The sequence below is a fragment of the Chroicocephalus ridibundus genome, chromosome 6 (genome assembly GCF_963924245.1).
Source record: "Chroicocephalus ridibundus chromosome 6, bChrRid1.1, whole genome shotgun sequence".
NCBI classification, from domain to species: Eukaryota; Metazoa; Chordata; class Aves; order Charadriiformes; family Laridae; genus Chroicocephalus; species Chroicocephalus ridibundus.
In genome coordinates, this window is record NC_086289.1 from 44,838,522 (window position 1) to 44,861,114 (window position 22,593).

The 22,593-nt window shown below is 47.0% G+C and overlaps 1 protein-coding gene across 3 annotated transcripts in view; it reads left to right on the forward strand.

Moving 5' to 3' along the window:
- The first annotated feature begins 13,438 nt into the window (after positions 1-13,438).
- TP63 (tumor protein p63) overlaps positions 13,439-22,593 on the forward strand; it is an 88,063-nt gene continuing 78,908 nt past the window's right edge. For 2 of the 3 annotated variants that reach the window (XM_063338144.1, XM_063338145.1), the window contains exons 1-2: positions 13,439-13,535; positions 14,255-14,387. In XM_063338144.1, the coding sequence (XP_063194214.1) occupies positions 13,462-13,535; positions 14,255-14,387 (207 nt within the window). In that variant the 5' untranslated portion in view covers positions 13,439-13,461. The remainder of the gene's footprint in view (positions 13,536-14,254; positions 14,388-22,593) is intronic. The other variant, XM_063338143.1, reaches the window with a different exon arrangement.

The window sequence follows — 22,593 nt, forward strand, 5'->3', positions numbered from 1 at the left end:
GAAATATACAGGCTAGAAACATCATTCCTGCTTTTGACAGAATGGGAGACACTGATGTATTCATAGCACTCCAGGAGCTGCTGCTTTAAGATAATCACAAGCAAAAATCATAAATCCCATTAGGTGTGGCAATGTATTGATAAAATTATAGGGAGCCAACCCTGTAATTTCTTAACACCAGGCACAGTTGCAAAAGCGAAGATCCTGTGAACGCTCCAGGTAGCATTCCCTTACACACCAGCACCGTTTCTGATAAACAGTTCACTTGTTCCTGTCTTCCAGGACTATAATCTGCTCTTAATTCTTTGTCCTTCATCTGCCCTGTCTTGCAGCTGCTTTGTGACACAGAGAAAGGTTTTTGCAAGTGCTCTTATTTGTGAGAGGAGGATTCTCTGCCCTTGGGCTTAGCATTAGCTGACTTGCCAGAGGGTTGCTACATGCTGGAAAATGCAGCCAGCGTGGTATTTAGCAGTAGATTTTTTTTTCCCATAGGAGTATCACTGGTGGGGAATGGAAGTTATTGTTTATCGTCCAAAACACATTGGATTTAGCAGGTTGGCTGTGAGGGCAAGAAGTGTGAGTCTCAACCGAATTCATATTACAGGACTCTGCACCTAACATCTGCTTTGCTGGCGTTTCTGTTTTGCATTTTAATTATTTACTGAAACACAGGATGCTGCTGTTTACAGTTTCCTGCTTCTAAAGAGTTCTGGGGACTTTCTGCATTATCGTGATGATTTTTGTTACGTTTTTGTAAAATTCAACCGCCTCGAGAGAGTTTGGCAGAGAGACTTTGTAAGTCCACCGAGCAGTTCACAGAGAAAAGGATTTGGAACTAAAGACTGAAGCAGCTTTCGTAAGGGTAGGTGCCTTAGGGAGCCAAGAGTCTTACCTGGCTCAACTCAAAATGTCACGACTCTTTTGCAGTAGACAGTCTGAGACCTTCCTGTCCTAAAAAAGCATCACACATTTCATGTTCTCTGTCTGGGGAAGCTGTCCCTCTCCTCTCTGACTATATTTACATCACCAAATGCCCTGCCATGCATAGTATCGGGGGGCTGAAAATCAGCGTGGGCTGCATGATTTCTCTTGCTTTGCTTCCTTGTGGTGGGGGGCTGCGTTGAGACCCCTGTGGGATATCCCCTCACCAGCCTCTCCCTATTGCCTCCTTGCAGTGGCCAAATCTGGGGAACGCCTGTCCTGTGTGAGCCAGGGCAGAAGGAACTCAATACCTACTGCTTGGCGTGCAGGGGTGCCCAGCGCCTTCCCTGGGGTTGTAGCTGCAGCACCCTGAGCGCTTGGGCAAAGAAACCCCACAAGCTGCTGGGAAGACCCTGGCAGAGAGAGAGGATCCAATTCCTTCACACATGAAAAAGGCTCAAATCTTAGCACGTTTAAAAGAAACGCTGTTTTTGGCAGAGCGCGTATAAGTGTCCTGAGGAATGTGCCTTTAATGCTACTGATAGTGATATGGCACAAGCAGGGAAAAGGCTGCTTGCAAGGAAACCTGTGCCGGGCTTTAAGCAGAGCTCAGGGCGTGCAGCAGGGCTGCAAGCCCAGCATGAGCAATTGGGGATGCAAGCACAGCCAGAAAACCCCATGCTATGTGTGCCTCTGCCGTGCTGCGGAGCCTGGGTCTTCCCATTGGTTTGGTCCAGCAAAAGGCACTCAGTTCGGTGGATGCAGTTGTAGTGGAAATGGGAGGGAGCTGAATCCTGCATCTCTCATTTTGTTTGTCTCTGAAGGGTTTTGGATGGTCTCAGTGCTTGGGAAAGCTTTGAAGGGGATTGAAACTTCCTTACCAGGGAGAAGAGAGGCAGGAGCCCCGTACTTTCTCTCCTGCTGGCTGGAAACACCCCAGAAATGATGTTTGGTGCAGGAGGGTGAGGACAGGTGCTCAGTTTAGCCCATTGTCAAGACCAGATGTGAGAGCACACACGGTCCTAATCCACAACTCTACACCCAGCAACTCCACCCCGGGCACATGGACAGCAGTCAGACACCTGGAGTTTTGAGCTGGGCTTACCTGGTTTTCCCAAGTCCATGGTCACATGCTGCAAAAGTCTCCTCTTTCTCTGCTGAGGCTCCCAGCAGCAGGCTGGATGAGACACGCGAGTTTTGTGGTCAGGAGTGGCCACGTGCTGCACCAAGCTTTCGCAGCTTCTGTAGGGCTGCCTTGCAACGGACTCCACTTAAATGCATCCTATGTAATAGCAGAGTCACTCTGACAGTTCCCATACGCTGCAGTTCTATGTGCATCTGCCACTAAATAGAGAATACTGTGCTTGAAATGACCTATTATCTGCTCAGCTGGGTGCTATCTGTATACCATGGTCTGGAAAGCAGCAGTGTGAGAGTTTCTCAGATGGTGCTTCGTCCCTGTGCTCCCTGGGAGAAGCACTGAGCCTGATTTCATCTCTGCTGGAATGAGCATTGCATGTGAGATGTTGCTGGGTTCTCACTGTGGCTTTTAAAAGAGGTACAAACAAATGTGGTGGGGTTTTTTTCTGATTTGACCCTATTACTCTTTGGGAGAAATACTGCTCTGGCTTTGCTCCTTAGACCGTAACAGTTGCTCTTTGTTGGCATCTCTTGAAAATGACCTCACCCGCTTTCATTTCTGGGGCTGTTGCTTTCTTTTCTTTTAATATACCCTGATACTGCAGGGATGTGGATAACTGGAAAGGATGTAGTTAGATGTTTTTGGCTGTTTTGGGCATTTAACATATTCTCATTTTTATTGTGCTAACAAGCAAGCCAATCAGGAATACAAAGAGGTCTCTGTGGCAGCTACCCAGCACGGTGCACGTCCTTTGGTTTGGGGGACTGGCCGTGCTTGTGGTGAACCCTTCATCTGGGGGGTTCTCTCAGGTTTCCTTGGCAATGTGCTGCTTGTGGCTGGCACTTGCTCTGACGGCACACAGTCCTTAGGAAGAGGTGACCTCAGGACATTTGGTGGTGGACTAGACTGTAGGAAGCTCAGCCTAGACCATACCTAACTTGTCCGTGCTACGTAAAACACGAGGTTTGGCTCAACAGTGCTCACAGTCATTTCCTCTCCAGACAGCTCAGGCCAGGGCCATGTCTGAAAAACCTGCTTGCATGTAGATAAGGGATAATACACAAACCAGACCTTCAACCTGGGCCGGAGCAGTGGTGTGGATGTAGCCGAGGTCATTCCTTGCTGCTATACATTGGCTGCAAGTGGAACTTTTCTGTTGTGTTTGTTGTTTTTTTTCCCCTAGCTCTGGCCTCTTTCAAAGCCTTGTAGTATCTAATGAGAGCCTGACAGCCTAACCGCCTTTCTGAAGCTCTGATGCACTTGGCTGAATTATTTCACCATCTGTAATAAATAAAGTAATTTCTCATTCTGCGTTGTGGTCTCTGTGTTGGTGTGATGGAGGTAGACCAGTGAAACTTGAGAGATGCTGCTTGCACTCAACACTGCAGAATTTCAGCAGACAATAGTTGAAAGAGCCCCATTTCCTGTGGGAAATACTGAAAGCAAGTTCCTTGTAAAAAATAGACAGCGATGAACTGCTGCAGATATTGTTATGGGGTAAATGCTGTGCTCACAGGAAAAATACTGATGAGCAAAGCTCAACAGGGGGAATTTGATTCAGCAAGCCTCAGGAAGGTCAGAGTTCTGGCCATCACCTCTTCAGAACTTCTCAATTTTCCTTATTATGTGCCTGAAATCACTACAGAACAGTAGTGATGAAGGCCTGTAATAGCTGTATTTTGTCATGACTGTCATCTCTTGAAAATGACCTCACCCGCTTTCGTTTCTGGGGCTGTTGCTTTCTTTTCTTCTAATATACCCTGATGCTGCAGGGATGTGGATAACTGGAAAGGATGTGGTTAGATGTTTTGGGCTGTTTTGGGCATTTAACACCTGCCTTTTCCCCCCTCCTCCTTCAGAAAAGATGAGGGGTCTCCCCATTCTGTGCAGCTGAATGCAACAGCAGAGATCTCCGAGTCTCCTCCTTCCCTGGCAACTTGTGGACGTGCCCCAAGGCACTTGCTGCAAACCATTACTGATGGTGGATGAGTGGGTCATGGGGTGATTTGGGGTTAGGCAGTCCCCCCAGAGGCAGAAACGATGATCCCTGTTGTCTTTAATTGTAGCTGCAGCTGGGCAGCCGAGGTTGGCATGTGGCAGCAGAGCTGGAGGCAGCGCCCACCCAGCAGGAGACCTCTCGGCAGAGATCTGCGCTCATCCTCGCCTGCACTGAGGGGAGGTGGCATCACTCCATTTGCCCTGATGTAAAACTATCAGGGATCACTGACTGGCTGCAAAAAGTCTTTTGTAAACTTTGAAAGATAGACCCCAATGCATGTTCTCAGCTGGGTATCTAAAACGGAGCAAATGATGTCCGTTATGTAGACCAAAGAGATTTTATTTATTTTTTAAATGGAACTTGAAAGTGTTCCGTGGCTTCTGACCAGTTTGCCTGTAAAGTTTATCTTACAATACTTATTTTTGGACTTGGCTCAAAAATACCTCAGAATTTTGAGGGCTGAGTCTGGATTTTCCACTCGTGTCGCTTTTGAGAAGACTTTCTCACTCACTGCAGTAAAAGCTCTCACCTCTGCACGGCAGCTCTGACTCCTCCCTCTCCAGATGGGCACTGCTTTTACCCGTTGCTGTAAATAGATTTGGGGAAGGGATTGACTGGAAAAGCGAGTTGCAAAATAATACAATCATAACTGCTTTTTAGTTGTTTTGGGGTTTATCGCTCTTTAAAAATGGATGGAGATTTAAATTTTCTTTTATTACTTAAACTCGGAAAGTCTCAGGACCGTGTTTCCCTGGAGATGTACTGATGGTCAGCAGGTCTCTGTGTGCTTTACAGAGTTGGTGGCACCAATATACCTCAGGAACGGAAGAGCAAAGGTGGACAGGTCACCCAGGGGCCAGGGGTTGAGCTGGGTCTCCTGAGTTCCAGGCTTGCGTTCTAACTCTGGGCTTCCACACGCAGGTTGCTCAGGCTCCTGGGAGGTCTTCTGGAGGTTACGAGAGCTCTGTACCCCAGGTTAGAATGCTTCAATTGCAGTGGGCGGGTGAGAGGAATTGCTGTGGCAGTGCTTTCACCTTCGCCAGAGCTCCATCTCTCTCGGCGCCTGCTGAGAAAGGGAGTGGGTGTGAGCAGAAGGGGAGGGGATGTCCACAGCTGAGTGGGGAGGTAGTTTCCAAGGATGGGTGAGAAGGGGGTCTCCAAGTTTGAGTGGGAGATAAGGGAGGTCTGGCAAAGTTCACAAGATGCTGAAGGAATCCTTGGAGGAAAAAAAAAAATTAGGGGTGACTTTGCTCCAACAATTAGGGGATGGTGCCTCTAGTGCTGGTGGCGTAATTAGCTGCCTGAAGCCCTGAGGACAAAGAAATGCCTCTATTATGTAGAAGTGGTCACTGTTGTAGCAGCTGGTAACGATGACATGTAGATAGCAGATGGCATGAGATGTAGATAGTAGATGCAGTGGGTTCCTGAGATGCAGGGGTTGCTGATAGCAACCCATTCTGCTTCCAGATGCCGTTCCCCAGCGCTGGAGCGGGGTGCTGGCATCGGGCCCAGGGCTGCAGTGATAGAATGTGCTTTGAGGGGCCGCTGCAAATGTTGCATCCACTGTGAGCATAGTCTTACTCAAGATGACTCTAACCGAAAGAAGATTATGAACGGAAAAAATGTGCTTTTCAGCATAGTGAATTAGGAGGATCATTCTGTGCAGCCAGTTTCGGTTTCTTTGGTATAGGTCAGTCTTGCCTGTACACTGAAGGCTCGAGTAAAGAGCAACCAGAAAGCCAAACCCTCCCTTCCTACCCCTTTCCATTCTGCTCACAAACATATGCTTCCAAAAGAGAGAATTTAAATCCCAGGGAGATTGGGAGGCACTGCTACAGTAGACTCTAGCAGAACACAGAGTTTTTATAAGCCATGCAACCAACTTTCCTCTGAGACAGAATTGCTTTAATTCCTCTAAATATCATATATCTCTCAGTTGAAACAGGGTGTGCACAATGCAAGTGTCATTTGCCTGGAGAATAGGAAGAAATTAATGGTCCTCCCTAGGTTGACCTCAATGGATGCTGTAGGACACCGGCAGTGTCTCGGACCCCTTTGCCACTGTCACTCCCAGTTCCTTCTTGTGTTATCTTGGTTTGTGGCTACTTCTGAGATCGGGGTTCACACTTCAGGCAGTCAGCTCCTTTCATTTTCTAATGCATGTCTCTGTGCAACAGGACCACTTTTCTCGTGGCTGCCCCTCCTCGTAACCCATACTGCTGTCCATGTTTTCCAGTGAGATTGTAGCACAGCTCTGCGAAATATCAGAAAAATCCAGGATCTGGGAAAAAAGAATGGACATTTGAACCATGGGTGAAAAGTATATTCTGTCTCAAAAAAAATTCCTGTGTGTCAGTGTTACATTTGCCCTTTCAAACCCATGCATCCATCACTCTTCTTCCGGAGGTGTTTTATAGGACTAACACATAGGAGTAATGTTATATAGGAGGAAAATCTGAAGGATTTAAAGAAGTTACTGGAAGTCTAGATTTTAAAAAGCTAAATCTGAAAGCGGGGCTGAAAATCTAAAGGAGAATAAATCCTTGTGAGTGCAGTTCAGCAGAACCTGCCTCTGCTGGGATGGGAGTCAGTCTTTCTTGGGCTATCGTGACCTTGGAATATGAGTCAGAGAAAGAAGTGGGAAAATGTGTAGTAGAGAGCAGTTCATGCTGGGAAGGGGGGCTGCTTGTTGATAAAGTAAGCACAGAAAGAGGCATGGAGATAGAAGTGCAATACTGATCCCCAAAATTCAACAGCAATCTCCTCTTTGAGGGGGGGGAGAGCCCGCCTGTCTGCCCGTGGGCTTTCATCTTGCCCCCCACCCCCGCCGTTTATGGCAGTGAACCTGTTTGGTCACCAAAGGTCCCTAATGGGTGCTTCCAGGGTGTGCTTTGCCAGCTGAGGGGGGCTGATGCGGCCGTGGGGAACAAGCGTGCTCCACACTTCGGGGAATTCCAGATAACACTGACAGCCAGGGGCACGCTTGTCCCGTGCTGCCAGACCCCGCTTCCTTCTCCTCTTGAACAGCTGTGAGCTTCATTAGGTAGCGATGTCTACAAATCACTGCAGTGTTAAAATGCAGAGCGGGGGGAATTCCAGCAGGACGAGGGCTGCCAAGTTCCTCGAGTTTTAACAGCGCGGTCCGAAAAGGAGCCCCCTCCCCACTCAAGAACTAAAAATACAACTAACACCAAGATTCAGGCAATTAAGCGTAATGCTCATGAACTTTAAATCATTTGTTTACCGTGGCTTTGATGCCCTTCAAGGTGTAACCAGAGAAGGCAGGGACCAGCAGATGGATTGGGATTGCTGGAGCTGAGGCTGCTGACTTCTCTGCTCTGTGACTTCTCTATCTGGTCCACACCCCATGACAGTTGAGGGCTAATGTATTAATCTGTGTGTGAATTAAGGGCTGTTAAGTGGTTAACTGCTGTAAGCACTCAGGAAGAAAGATTAGTTTTTAGTCTGGGCATCTGTGTCTGAATTCTACTTCCACCCTGAACTCTGAGCATGATTTACAGCCGGTCACACCATTTCTGCAGCCTTGATTTTCATTCCTGGGCATCACCATTTTTGTGCCTGAAAATAAATGTTGAGTTTGGGGGTTTCTTGCTCTAGGAAGTGCAGCTCATACTCTACCTGAAGAAAGTAGGGTCGTTTTGAATTTCTCTCTCTAGACACTCAAAATCAGTAGTTCCTTTTTGAGAAGCACCAGACTGGAACTCAGGTGACTAAGGCTGTATTTCTGGCTGCACAACTGTCTTGCTGAGTAACGATGAGTAATCCTATGACCTTCTGGTGCCTCAGTTTTCCCACAGGTAAAATGGGAGTAATTAGACGGTCTTCCTTTGTAAAGCACTTTGAGAGCTATGAATAAAATGAGACATATTAGATATCATTATATAGACGTTATTAATTATTCTTAGGGTTCATTTGTATAATGGGGAAGTGCTTTCTTCATAAGAGTTAGACGTTCTTCTCTTTGCGTCAAGGTTTCCCAAGTACTTCACTAGCAGTTCCTTTAGTGGAATATATCTTGTGAAAAAACAGCAAAATCTGTAGCTTACAAAGTAAGACTTCTCTGTCTCCACCTCCTTGTCCACTGACTGTGGACTACAGACCCAGTGACAGAAAACTGTACACCATTGACAGACATTTAGTGGGGAGAAGCAGAAAGCAACATCTTGTCAGTTAGTAAACGAGCAGAAAAAAAGCTCCAAATAATTTTGCTTGTCCCTCCTGTGAAAGATTTCTACTCACAAGTTTTTACACTGTGGCTTGACATCAATATCAAGCAATGAAGTCCAGCAACTGTAAACCACACTTATTGTTTCTGAGTTTTCACACCATGCAGGACAAACACAAACCACCCCAGAGCTCCAGCTTCTGAGGGAAGCTAAGGAGAACTGGAGGTGCTTGGATCTCTTGAAACCCAACCCAGAAGCTCCTCTGAGATACTTTATTCGTTTCTGGTTTCCCCATAAACTCTACTATTAACCAGGGGGCAGTTCAGAGTGTTGAAGCTCCAATCTTATTTTGGATGAAAAACCAAAGAAAACCATGCTATCTCTCAGTTGCGACAGTCTTTTGTATTCTTGGAAGCAGGTTGCTGGACTCACACATACACCACAAAGCTGCACTGTGGTGTCAGAGGGTAAGATCTGACCCTCTATCAGTGAAAGCAGGTGGCATCTGCCTTTAAGGTTAGGGCTACAGAGGAGGGGCTGTGCACACTTCGTATCAAACCTAGGTCTTGCTTTCCTCAGGAGCTCCTGTCTTTTCCTCAAGGGTAAGTCAGACTTTGTGTTTCGGGTTTAGCCCTTTCTGAGAAAGCTTGTTTGCAGTGAAAGGTTGCTGTTCGGGCCATAAGTGTTGCTGCATTGCAATAGTTGAGTTTAATAGTTTTCTGTCATTGTTTTCTGGTGTGGAAAGTGGTTTGGGGGTTTTGGTTTTGGTTTTTTGTTTTGTTTTTTTTTCTTTGTTGTTTTGTTGCTTTTCTATAATGCCTTTGATGTGAAAGTAGGAAGGGGGAAAATGTAGCTTAGAGTGAGATAGCGGGAGCCAAAATGTCTTGCTTTCTCTCTGGTTTGCTACCACTTTTTGTTGTTCTGGGCCAAGCAGTCAGGTCTTTGTCTCTATCTGTACTGGGACCTTTGGCTCCAGGGAAAGGCAATAGCAGGGCAGATGGGCTAAGGGCTCTTAAAAGCAAATGCTGTGCTTGCTAGGGATTTTTGGTTGTTGGGTTTTGGTGGGGTGGGGTTTGGGTTTTTTTGGGTCGAGTTTAACATTCCCAGCCTTCTGGGAGACTCTGAAATCGAATGCTGCGGGGACACAGCTACAAGGGGCGTGTTGCTCTCACTGCCATAATTTGCAGAGGTCTCCTTCACCAGCATGATGGCAAACGGAATCAGCTGGGAGTCGGTCCCACTCTGGTGGGCTGCAACACAGCACTGCTGGGGAAATGACGAGCAGGCAGCAACACAATCGGCTTGGACGAGGCTTCATCCTGAATCTGGAAAGTGCTTGCACCTGGGTTCTGGGCTGTTCTTGCTTCTGCAAAATAAATAGGATGGAGCTGAGCTAGACCTCAGTGGGAGTGTGTTGCTGGCTGAAGCCTGTCCTGGGGTTCAGTGGTGTAGGAGCAGTGTCCTAGCACTGTGCCAGGAAACCTCGTAGCTCTTGGTGAGGTGCTGCTTCTCAGAGAAGGTTTAACTTGCTATTTCTGTTGATTAATAATCTGCTGGTGGTTTTTAAAGGAGGGGACTTGTAGGTGTAATGTCCTATTAGGCTTATGGTGTGATGGGGGCTATGAATCCTCCTGTAGTTCTAACCTCGTGCATTTGGTGCTCTCTGATGCTTGTGGCAAGCTGCCTGCCAAATATTTCAGCAGTTAATTCAGGGAATTAAGCATATAGCTTGTAGACTTAAGGCAGAGGGCAAGCTAGACAAGAAATACTCTCATGCTTTGTCCTATCACAGTCAGTGGTTTGGTATAACAGGCTGTGTTTGGTAGTGTTATCCCCTATGATGCACTTTGGGATGAGTGGTTGTGGGTAAATAGATGGCTTTTAAATGTCTGTTAGTTGTTTTTTCTTTTTTTTTTTTTTAAAAAGGCAGCTAGTAGGAGTAATTTGATGCAATTTGATCAACACAAACTCCTGCTATTTTGTGATTAACTTTAGGCACTTGGCCATTATTTTACTGAAGCTAGAGTGTTTGCTGATGTGGGAAAAGACACTTAACTAGAGTAGTGAAATTTATGCGTAGATCTTGCTTAGGCTTTAGCTGTTATTTTCTTGTGGAAGAGCAAATTTGGACACTTAGGTATGCTGTTTAGTACACAGAGGGTGCTCCTCTACGTTGAAGGCTTTTTGTTAATGAAAATGGCACTAGGTTTAGATTTTTATTAAGATCACAGGGAAGGAGATGGTTTAGCTTGCATGTAGCTTTGTGCTGAACTGAACCTGGTTTTCTTGCGGCTTGACAGCTCTTTCCCAGCTGAGAGCAGGATGCACCAAACTGAGTAAAGACCTGTGCTCACTACGTCTGTAATGCTGTAGCCTTCATGCAGCAACCTTGAGAAGGTTGGCCACCTAACCCTGCAGCCTCCTTTGGAAAGAGAGTAGCAAACGTGTTGTAAAGAGTCTTGAAGGAGTCTCTCAAATTTTGCTTCTGTGAAAGTATTAATGAGAGAACATGCCTTTTTGGCCATCAGGTAAAATCTGATAACGCTTTTCTTTGAAACTCTAAGCCAGCAGCTTGAATGAGTACAGGGACAGAGATGACACAGGTGGAAAATGCCTCCCTCTGGGGAAATTTGGACTTGAGTGTTTAGTGCAGCACTGGCTGTGTCCTTACCTGGTGTGACTCTTTCCAACAGCTCTGTTAGCTTTAGAGGCATAGAATAACCAACCTGGCTTTATCAGTCCATGCAGCCAATACCTCCTCCCTCTCCTGCACTGCAGGCTGTAGGCTCTGTGAAGAGCGCTTGGTTGGGATAGGTTCATGAGAAACAGCTTCAGCTTTGCTGCTGAATGGGACCACAAGGGCCAGAGCAGGCAGAGCTGAATGGTTGCTTTGCCTTCTTGAGATCTAGGACTTCATGCAGCTGTGAACCAGAGCTGGGGCATGTCATGGCATGCAGGAACATCATTGCACTGAGACTTTTTTGAAAGGAAGAAGGTTTCTGAGAAAGGTCTGTTTTGTAATAACTCTTTTTGGTGAAGTTGGTTCCTGTGTACATAATAATGAGCTGGTGTGGATGGCTGTCACTAAATTTCCTAAAAAGTGGGTGTTAGTGTTAAAGTCAAGGGGAGTTGTGATAAGTGGCAAATAACTGTTAGAAGCGAGCACTTCAGTGGTTTGAGAGAACCCGTTGTGAGGTTTCTCTGCCCATTCCTGGGAGGTCAGGACTGGGTGCAGGGTATTGAGCTGTGCCTGAGGTCTGTGGGTTTAGTGGCAGAGTGGGCTGGGGAACATGCACTTGCCATTGCCCTCTTCCAAAGCTCGTGGTAGCACTGGTTCCCAGCTTATATAGCAGACTTTAGGCCAGATCTGTTCTGGGTTTTGGTATGGCACTTCTGAAAGCGCCTTACGAGACTGAAAGCTTGAAAGGAGCAATTTCTGGTATTTTGTGGGATAACTGCTGTTCTCGGAGGACTTGTGATTATTTATTCGCATGTAGTGTGGGTATGTGCCCACATCTGTGAGACAGAGCTATTAGCTATGACACTTCTGAATTTTATTTTTGTCTCTGTCTGTTCACGAACTTGAAAGGGTGTTGGGTTTTCTGTGAATCACAAAAAGGATGAGTAGCTGAAGTGATACTTTCACCTATTTTGAGGCATGCTCAGATATGGCTCTGGGGACCAAAATGGCTTTGATTTTTTTTAGCTTAGGAAAATTGTTTGCTCTTTTCAGAGAGTATGCAGTTCTGCGGTCAGCGGAGGCGAGGAAAGCCCTGCTCTTTGCAGACCAGAGTCATCCTCAATATTTAAGAGGCCATACAACTTCAGTAGAGAGAGCTAGATCCCTCTCTGACAGCAGCCAGAAATAGATGCTTCAGGAAAAAGTAGAGGAAAAGAACAACTGTGGTGTGATCCTCTCTCTGAAACGCTCTTTCTCTATTTTGGCAGCTTAATAAATTAGGGTCTTCCATGCAATTTGTTTAGACCATTGTGTTAAAAAGCACCAAAATGTGCCAAACCAAAAGTTAGTACAATTCTCTTTGGAATCCGTTGATAGCCCTGGCTTCTGCCACAGCCATTCCCTTGGCAGGGAGCACGGCTGTTCACTTGCGTTGTGCCGGAACAACTCTTTATATGAAAATTTTGCAGGGTGCCCCTGTCCTTGTAGCAGGAAAGGCGGTCACCTGCCTGATGCTCTACGTTGAACCGAGGGTTTTTGTCAACAGCAAATATACTAGAGACATTCCTCCCACTCCCCCTTGCATCCCTGCAGCCGTTGGGTATTTTGACACGGGCGTAAAAGCTGCTGCATTTGAATTTAGAAATTGGCCAGTGGGATGAGAATGTGCAGCTGTGGAAGGCGCGAGTGCTCCGGCTTCGTCACTGCTCCTCTTGGGCCCACCTATTTCTGTGAGGCTTGTGGGAGCTTAAGGGGATAAAAATGGCCAAGGTAATTAGCAGATCCAGTGGAAGTCAACCGGTTGGGCTCAGAAATAATTGGAGGGGAGAAGGCAGTAGACAAGCAGATACAATCTGATGTGGTGGAATTCATTTCCACAGAAAATCAAGCAAAAATAAGACTTATTATTATTATTAATTTTTAAAAAAAAAAATACTTATTGCAGTCGAAGACCCCGGCTGCAGTGGCTGGGTGTAGGAGAAGTCACCTAAATCATCCAAGGCCATGCAATCTAGAGAGTCAAACAGCCAGGGAGAATGGATCGCACACCGCTTAGTCTTTGCAGCAGGTGAAGCACCTACCTGCTTTATATGGAAAGATGATTATTTGAGGGTAAAATGGAAGGTGGTGGTTTTGGTTTGGTGGTTGGGTTTTTTTTGGCTGTGTTTTTTTGTTTTTCCTCTGGAATTCTTATGACACAGCATCTGAGAAGACTCTGAGGGGTATTTAACTTATCGGGAAGGGTGGCCAAATTCTCTCCTGTCTAAATACAGCATCTGCAGCAGCGTGGAATGTGTGTTGTACAGCTGTGAATGTTCCAGGCATTCAGCGTGTCTCCTTTTTCACACAATAGGTTCTATTTATGGGTTTTCATCGAGTTGGCCTCATGCATTCAACATATCTTTCTCTGTGTGTGTTCTTTCCTTTTTTTTTTTTCCTTCTTTTCTTTTTTTTTTTTTTTTGCTTTTGTTTTTTAAGGTTTGTAGAAACTCCGAGCCACTTCTCCTGGAAGGAGAGTTACTACCGATCGGCCATGTCCCAGAGCTCGCAGCCCAGGGAATTCCTCAGCCCAGAGGTGCTCCAGCATATCTGGGACTTCCTGGAACAGTAAGTAGTCATTACGCGGAGCCTGTGGAAGAAGGTGTTTTGGGACACGATGCCTCTGCAATTAGGTTGCTCAAAGAACTGATGTTGAAGCTTTTGGAGTCTTCCATACCTGTTGATTGGAAGATGTGGGTACAAGTCTGTGATGACTGACAACTCTTGAGCTCTCAGGATGTTCTTCATCCAAGCCACGGGGAACAGATGCAGAGATGACCAGTGACACTGACTCTCTTCAAGACCTCTGGTTGCTGAGCTGACTGCTTTCCAGCACATGGTCTGTTAAGGTGGATGGCTGATGTTTTCCCCTAAGGAAATGGGGTCGTTACTCTATGTTCAGGCTGCATGTTTTCCTCCTTTACTGATGCCAGGGAGGGAGAGGAGGTGTAGATGGTACAGAGTTCACTCTGTCAGGGCTGTTGAAGGAAAAAAAACTGGTTCTGTTCCCATGACTGATGTTGAGATGGTTGCTGCTGTAAATCCTCCATGAGTTCTGTCTCTGTGATTTAACCTTTTTTTTTTTTTTTTTTTTTGTCAGGCAAGTCCTTCCAGGCCCTGTCCTGTTCAGGGGCTGCTGTTAGCATAGCCGGTGATGACGTCATTGTTCATTAGTAATTACTTTGTCCTGAGACTGATTTGTGGTCCTGGGTGACATCCTAGCACGTGGGGTGGGGAGGAAAACATAATTTGGCCAATTCTAATTGCATTGCTTTGTTCTTTTTCAGGCCAATATGCTCAGTTCAGCCGATCGATCTGAACTTCATCGATGGCCCATCTGAAAATGGCTCTACAAACAAAATAGAGATTAGCATGGACTGTGTTCGGGTGCAGGATACAGAGCTGAATGACCCAATGTGGGTGAGTAGTGAGAAGAACTTCCTTAACCTTTGGGGACAGATGAGGAGTTTTTGCAGGAGGTGTCCTTGCTGCGTTGCCCTGGGGCCATCTTCCTCTTCTTGGTGATGTGGCCGATGCCTCTGACCGAGGAAGCCCCTTCTTGCCTTGCCTGTTGTGTCCCACCTCAGAAGCTGGTTGGGAGCATGGCTTTGCCAAGTGACTGTGGTGGTGATAAACACCAGTGTCTGTACTTGTGGCTAAACTGGACGGTGTATGACCTGTGGAAAGGCATCACTCCTCTGTGCCTCCCCGAGGCTACAAGGGCGAGCAGGCTGGGTCCTTACCTCCTCTCTTTCGGCAGCAATGGCAGGAGAGAGGGATGAGGCAGCTGAATAAGCAGAACTGCTGAGGAGTCTCTTGCACTCACCTGGCTGCTCAACCGTCCCTGCTTAGAGCTGGTTTATGTGGCCTCAGGGTTAAAATAACTGGTATTCTGGGCACAGTTGCAACTTTGCTGACCAAGGGCAGGGGTTCTTCGCTGGTTTTTCTTCTCTTGTAGGTCAGATATGGATGAAAACTTGGTTTCAGAAAATGGTTGGGTGTTTTTTCCTCCTGGGTCTCCAGATAGGCAAAGCTAGAGAGTGTTTGTAACAAGTTTTGGCTGCGAGTGTCTCACCAGTATGGCTTCAGACTGGAATGCAGATGAGGCACGCTGGTGGTTGCTGGTTCATTGCCTTTGGCGCAAACTGACTGGCTTTTTCTTAGCAATAGCTCTGGTGAAGAAGCCAGCTGCTGTTCTCACAGGCTGGAGCAGGAGGTATTTCAGGAGTTCAGGCTGTTCATGTCCTGTTTCTCTTCTTCCTGGGGTTTCTATACTTCAGACTAAAAATCACATGTGGCTTGAAATTTGTGTCGGTGTCTGTAAATCTTGTTCCTCTGTGTTTCCATCCTGAGAAATTGTGTCAGTTAACTCCCCGGCTAATCAATGCCCATTTTTAATGTGCCTAACCATGGCGTGCTGGTGGTCTGCACCCTGGCAGTGTTTGTAACCTGGGGGATCATATCGGCAAGGAAAGAACTCCCAGGTCACACTGATTGCAGTCCCTGGTGCCAGAAGGTTTGACCTGTTATTGCCTCTCTGGTCTGACTGCTCTCCTCTCTCTCCTTGTGAGATTACGAAGGGTAAAAAGGCCACTTTGAGGTTGGGTACGGGCTCGGCTGATGTGATGAAGCTCCGAGTGCACAAGAAGAGGTGACTGATGTCATGTCTGCTTCTCTTTTGATTCTGTATTCAGGTTGGGTGCAGGGGGGTGATGTGCAAGCCTTCAATCAGCATCTGGACCTGAAAGGGCATTTCTTAGCTTTTTCCAACACTGTAGCACAGCTCGGTGTCTCTTCAATACCTAGTGCAAAAGATTCTCCGTGTTTAGAGGGGCTCCTACTTTTCAAAATAGGTGGTAATGTTCTGTTTGAACTAACTATGTCCTCTTAAAATACAATCAGCAGCAGTTTAGAGGTCGTCAGCAGAAAATTTATTTCTTCCACACGCAAACTTCGATTTTGCTGCATTGAGTGCTAGCAAAGCCTCCCCATCTTCCAGCTCCTCTGAGCTGTCAGCAGAGCACTGTGGTAGCTGACAGGCTCACTCCAAGCCCTTGTTCACAGTCTCCCTCTCCCGTCTGTGGTGCAGTGAAACATGAATGGAAAATCGCTTCCTCTCGTCCTCCCTGAGCACCACTGAAGCGAGTGCTGGGGACAGGAGAGGAGTGCAGGCACCTTTTGCCATGCATCTACCTCTTGCTTATGATGGGTCTGATCCCAGCCTTTCAGGAGGCATTTCTGGAGAGGCCAAGCTGCACAGCGACTTTTTTAAGAGGTATTTTTTTGCTGACATGACAAGCCAAAGAGGGAGAGGGGAAATTCCATCCCATCCTCACCCTTACTGTAAGGCAGCGACTCAGAGTACGTTAATGCGTGTACATTAATAAACGTTCCAGTCTGTCTTCAGTGGAAGACAGCACCTTTGCTCAGTTGAATGCTGGACAAAAGCCTTTACAAAGCAAAATATGCATTGCAAACCTGTGCAAACAGCCTGTCTTTTAAGATGAGGAAGGCTCTTTTTTACTCCCCTTACCACCACCACCTCCCTATAAATTTGCAAACATCCCTGACAGGTGACAACTCCCCCTTGCAGAGAAGTCCGTGTTTGCTTTGCTGTTTCTGGGGCTCGCAGCCGCTGCAGCTTGCATTGGCAGAGAATGTGTAGCCTGGGGCAAGGTGTTTTCTGTTTGTCGGCTTTAATCTGAAATACCTTACAACCCTCTTCCCCTCCAGCTTCTCTTTTCCTTTGGATAGCTCGGGGGCAAGAGCTCCCCTTGCACCTGTCTCTCCTGTAACCTCAGCCATGTCACTTCTAGACACGAGGTGCCACACGCAGCTGATTGCCGCACAGAGTTGAAGAGGGCAGATAAACACAAAGGAATGCGGCAGAAAGAGAGGGGCCCTGGGAGAAGAACAGTGAGATCAAGGCAGAGTGCTTTTTATTATTAGATTTGTCTTAGGAGAAGAGCAAGGCCAGCTTTTCTCCAAAATGTACCGCCATGTGAGATTTAAATGGGTGCAAAGCAATTAATACTGGTTTATTTGAAGCAATTGTCCTTACGTGGACTTTAAGGCAATCCTAATCAGCCTTTAAAATGAGCTCAGCATCTTCTTGCAACTTATGGCTGAGGAATGAAGCTTTCAGCCTTAAAAGATGTCCGTCCTTGATCCCAGGAGTTGTGTTGGTGAGAGCTATGCCTTTTTTATTAATTAATCTGTTGGCAGTTGCTTGGAACAGTTTGGAACTGTTGAGTTCCAACAGGGGGTTGTTTGGGACAGTTGCTTGCTGACAGTGGGGAAGGAGCTACTGTGTTCAGAGCAGTGCCTGAAGAAGGTGTCCCACTGGTGGGCTGTAAAATGAGCATGAGTCCTGCCCTGCTAAACGCCCATCCGTGGTGTTTGTTGCGTTGAAGATGCAGCTATCTGGGGAGGGAGCTGAAGAAGGTTGGGTGACAAAGAAACCCCTCTAGTCTGAGCTACAGCTCTGTGTCTTGCTGAGCTGAGACCTTGCAGTTCTCACACTCCTGTTTTTAAGGAAGAAATATTCTTCCTGTGTCCCATATAGGAAAGGGGTAAGAGAAACTGGTGCTCAGCAGTACCTTGGGATGAAAAGACCTGGAGGGGACAGGAAGAAGGTTTGTGGGTCTGGTGTAACATTAGACAGTCAGCAGCCTTCCCTGACCATGTGCCTTGTGACCGGCTCTTTCTCAATGTCCTGGGTGACCAGCCTGTGAGGCTGCTGGCTGTGCCTCTTTGTCTCCCATGGCATTAACCACAGACAAGCTGGGAAATCCCAGCAGAGATCTGCCTTTTTGCATAGCCAGAGTGAGGGGCTGGTGGTCCCTGTGGGTGTGGAGAACATTTAGTCTCTGACATGGCCCTGGTGCGGGAAGGAGCTGTGGATGGCCAGGAAGGTAAGTTGAATGTGTGTCTTTTGTGGGCCACCTGCCATTTGTTAGGCTTCACCAAAGAAGGTGGTCCCCAGCTTCTTCCCTTTCCAAGGATGTAGCCCGCAATCGTGGGGTCAGTGGTGGCCACTGCACTCAAGAGGAACCCTGGTCTCAAAGGCTGCATCCTGCAGTGCTAGAAACTAGGTGATATGATATGATTTTTTTTTTTTTTTCTTCTGACTGATTAAATACCCTGGAGCTGTGGGGAGGAGGGATTTGGGGACCTCTCTCTAGGAAGAAGTGTGTGGCAGTGACCCCTCCATTACCCTGGAGCCCTTGCTGCACGCTGTCAGCCTGCCATACCAGGTGCAAAATTTCTCTCCTTCGCCATTCCTCAGAAGTCTTTTAAACTGCTCGCCAATGCTAAGAGATGCTAGTCTGGACCCAAATGAAGCTGTTTTGGTCTAAGGACTTCAGCAGGCAGCGTCCGGATAAAGGTGTTGTTTGGGAGCTTGCAGGGTCAAGAATTCTCCTGCCACCAGCCCAGCAGCGTGTCCGGTGGGAGCAGGAGTGCTGTCCGGAGTGATGGAGCAGCTCATCCCCCTCCCCCTGTACATACCTTCCTTTCATGCCCCTGAGGGAGCCGTCCTCCCGCAGCCCCTTGCCTAACCAGTTCAGTGGAATGCCTTTCCCCAGACAGTCGCTGTGGTCAGAGTTTTCTTAACCTGGATCCATCCCTCCCTACAAAAGGGAGAAAGAATTCCTTGCCTCTTTTTTTTTTTTTTTCTTTCTTTTTCTTATTTGTCCTTTTCCATCTTCTGAAAATCATCGTGGGGATTTGCTGTGTGTGGCTTGGTTAGGCACGACTGGGCTCTCCGTGAGGTGGATTTCTCCCTGGAGACAGTGGTGTGGGTGCTTCAGACAGGGCTGTGCCCATTTGTGTCCTCAGCTTCACAGGCTGTGGGTGTCCCAAGTGTGGTGGCTATAGAGATTTTGGGGGTGCAACATGTGTTTCGTGGTTTTAAGTGACAGCTTCAGCTCTGTAACTTTGCTGTCTACCTTTATACATGGAGTGGAGGTAAAAACGGGCTGTAGGAAAGACTAGATGTGGCAGATGTAGAACGTGGAGGTGTCGAGGCTCTCTGCCTCAGCCGTTGCACCAATGACATGTCTCAGAGTTGGTATTTGATGCTTTCTCGTGGGAACAAGTAACTTTTACCAGGTTTAACCCGGTGTAGGCTCATGCAGGAGCCACCCCAGCCACCTTGCACAGGGTACCTTCCCACGCTGCAGCCCAGCAAGCTGGAGAAGAGTGGGGCTGAGGCCCCTGCAGAGCCACCCTGGCCCAAGGTGGTCAGGGTAGCTGGTAGATCTCTTTTGCATGCTCTCAGTCTTAGCACTATGTAAATCAGTTCAGTAATTCATTTTTGGTGGCCATGCACTGAATTTCTGGGTCTTTAGGAGCCCATTACCTGTACAAGCTGGGGGTTGTGGTCAGGATCAGGTGTGCAAGAATATGATGGATGGATATTTAAAAAAAAAAAAAAATGCTGTCCAGAAGGACACCTGGTGTATCCTATCCAATGCTGTAATATCGAAGAGCAGGCTCTGATTTCAGTTAACTTTAATTGCTTGCTTAAGTGTTTTGCTGGGTCAGGAGAAGAGAATTCCACTTGCTGCGAGGTAATGGCTGAGGAATCAGGTTAAAGCTGGTGATGGGACTGCAGGACAGGGAGGACATCCCTGTGTACCAACAGCAGGGCAGGGAGCTGGCGTGGCGTGCACAGCGTGGCTGAGCGGCGCATGAAGAGTGTCTTGGCGCAGGAGCTGACTAATGTGTGATGTGTGTTTCCCAGGGCTCTGGCAGGTGCTGCAGCCCTGCTTTTTGTTGGGAAATGGGTTTGCACCTGGAGGATAAGGCCGACTTGATAAGTAGATGCAGCAAAGTGGGTTGTGTGGCCGTCTGTTTCCATGCCTAAGTATTCCTAGACTGACCATAGAAAGGAAGGAAGGACTTTGTACAGCACAGGGATATGATCAAAGCTTTTATTACTGTCTGGTTTGTGCTTGAGAGAGTTTGAGGCTTGCCAAGTTTCTCTTCTTTGTGGGTATTTCTTCGTTCCATAGCTGTGCAAAGAAAGTTGAGATTATGCAAAGGCATTTCCATAATGAGCAAATGCATTATTCTGTTGGAAGTTTCCCTCCAGCACCTCTCTTGTTTGCAGCTGAACTCATAAGCTCATTTAGGCTTGGCTTTGTAATCCTGCTGAATGTTTAATCTTCTGCAGTGTAGGTCCCTCCAAATGATTTAATAGCATTTGAGACTGCAGACCCAATCCAGAAATGGTCGATCCTTTCAGATAAAGGATGGACATAGGGAATGCATTTGTACGTTCAGTTTGGCCGAAGCTTGAAGACTTCTCTCACTCTGTCTGTACTATGGCTCTAAAGACATGTTTATGTTTCTTTAAAATATTTTTTCACTAGCTTCCTTTCCTGTGCTGTTTTGTCCTGGTTCTGGCTGCAGACCAGGGCTGGCTGTCTTTCATTTTGTAGGAATGTAGCCAGTTGATGAGTATCGTTACACCAAGTGTTTTATTTTTAGTGCCGCTTCCCTGAACTCTCAATGATATTGAAGAAAAGCAATGGGTGATCTGTCTGCTGTAGATCATTTTGGAAGAGCATTTAAAATTCCTTTAAGTATTTCTGCCCTCTTAGTATTTTGCTTTACGTTCATCTTGAGAGGGAATAAACTGATTTTAAGCTGAAAAGCACAAACCTATCGGGAAAAGAGCCATGTGCGATGGGGTGTTTTGTGTTCGTTCTGGCCTGGCTCTTATGGAGGGCTGGCTTTAAATCCCCAGCTCTTATCGCTACGAGCACTTGAGGTGGAAGTGTGTCACAACTTCGAGTCCTGTCATCTGCCTACATGCAAATACCTCTGAACAAAAGAAGCAGCCGCTTTAGAAAACACCTTTCCCAAGCAGCTAGGCCTGCCTCCAAAGGTTTCCATGGTGCTGCACGTGCTTCTTGCTTAAGTATGGAGCAATAATGCGTTAGTGCTTATTTTACATCTTTGAAAGGTCTGCACAAGCACTTAATTAAAAGGGATCTTGATCTTGGAGCAACAGGCTGCAGGCACTTTTGCCTCCAGAGCAAGTTTAAGGTTTCTTCTGTCTTTCTGGGAACTTCACTGTATGTTTCTATCTAGTCGATAGGATTCTCTTCTTTCCTTAAACTATAAACATACTTCCCATATTATTTGTTGGGAACACTTTGGGCTAAAGCCTGTTAAGTGGTAAACCCCTTGGACAGCTGGCATTTCATCAAGCCATGAAGCACACTTTGAACACCACCAGAGGTGGAACGGCCATTCCCAAAGTTCACATTCTTCTGGACTTTTTTATTTTTTAAACCAAATTGATGGCGGGAGGAAAATGAGGCCTTTCTCTTGTTAGCTGGAAGTAAGGTGATGCATCAAGCTGTCTCTTTCCAGCTGAACTGAAACTTTGCTGAGCTTTGTGGTACCCCTCCCCTTTGTGGGGCGAGATGGATGGAGGATGGAGAGCGCCTCACAACCAGGTTGCGAGCTGCAGTGCTGACAGTGCCTGGGGAGAGGTGGCCAGGCTCACGGGATGCTCCTTTCAGAGAGACAGCCCTGGGAGTGTCCTGCTCCCCTTCCTCGTCCGACACGGCCAAAAAGTCTGTGTTGCAGTGAGCTGTGGGGTGTAGCTTTTGTTTTCAAAAGTCCTCTCTTTCATTAATTGGGATTCTTGCTTTGAAGAAAGCCTTATGCATCCAGAGTCTCACTATATATGTTGCTTTGTGGTTCTGCAGATCCTGCCCGCAGCCCTGTTAATAACTATTGTTTTTTCCCTCCGATATTTCATGAGGAGACTTCTGGACTAGGTAATGGTTTCCTCTGGATCTCTCTACCATCTGCTTTCCACCTCACTGTCGCCGATTCGATAGCATTGAAATTAACGAGGGAGTGAATTGCCAGGCAGCCGCAGAAAATTAAATCAATCTCTGTGAAGCATAGATTAGGGAGTGCTTTGTGGCCTGGGTTCATGTGTTCGCTGCTGAACGAATCCTTTTCTACCCCGCAAATTCACATGCTGATACTAATGAAAGATCAGAGGAGTTTTTGTTACAGTCAGCTCTAAAAGCATGGATTTTTTTTTTTTTATCTCCAGCCTCCTTAAACACAAGGAAAAGGTACCCTGCGGCACCCTTCTTTCTCTTTGAGGACATGGATGGGGATGGTGAACCACATGGTGATGTCCGATTAGACAAATCGGAAACGAAAATGATCAATCTTCTGGGGAGGGTCCCCAGCCAAATAACTGAACTCTGTGGCTGTTCACCCTCTGGCTGTTGCCGTGCTGGTGTTAGACGTGGCAAGTGAGACCAGGCAGAGGACAAGGGGACAAAGACCAGCACTGAGAAATTCAACATTTCTGCATAGGAAACAAGGAATAAACAGGCTCCCTGGCTGCCTCAGGGTGTATGTTGTGGCACAACACACCAGGGCAATATAGGATAACGGCAGTGTGTTCACATGAGAAGCATGAATGGCCATCGGTTGCAGGGAGTCAGGGTTTAACCAGAGGTTTGGCAGACTGTTCTCAAATTATTGCAAGCCGATAACTTTTTAAAATATGGGATTATTGTAGAAGGGCTTGGATGTGAGGGAGCTGGCAGCGTCGCGGAGGCTGGCTGGAAAGAGCTGCTGT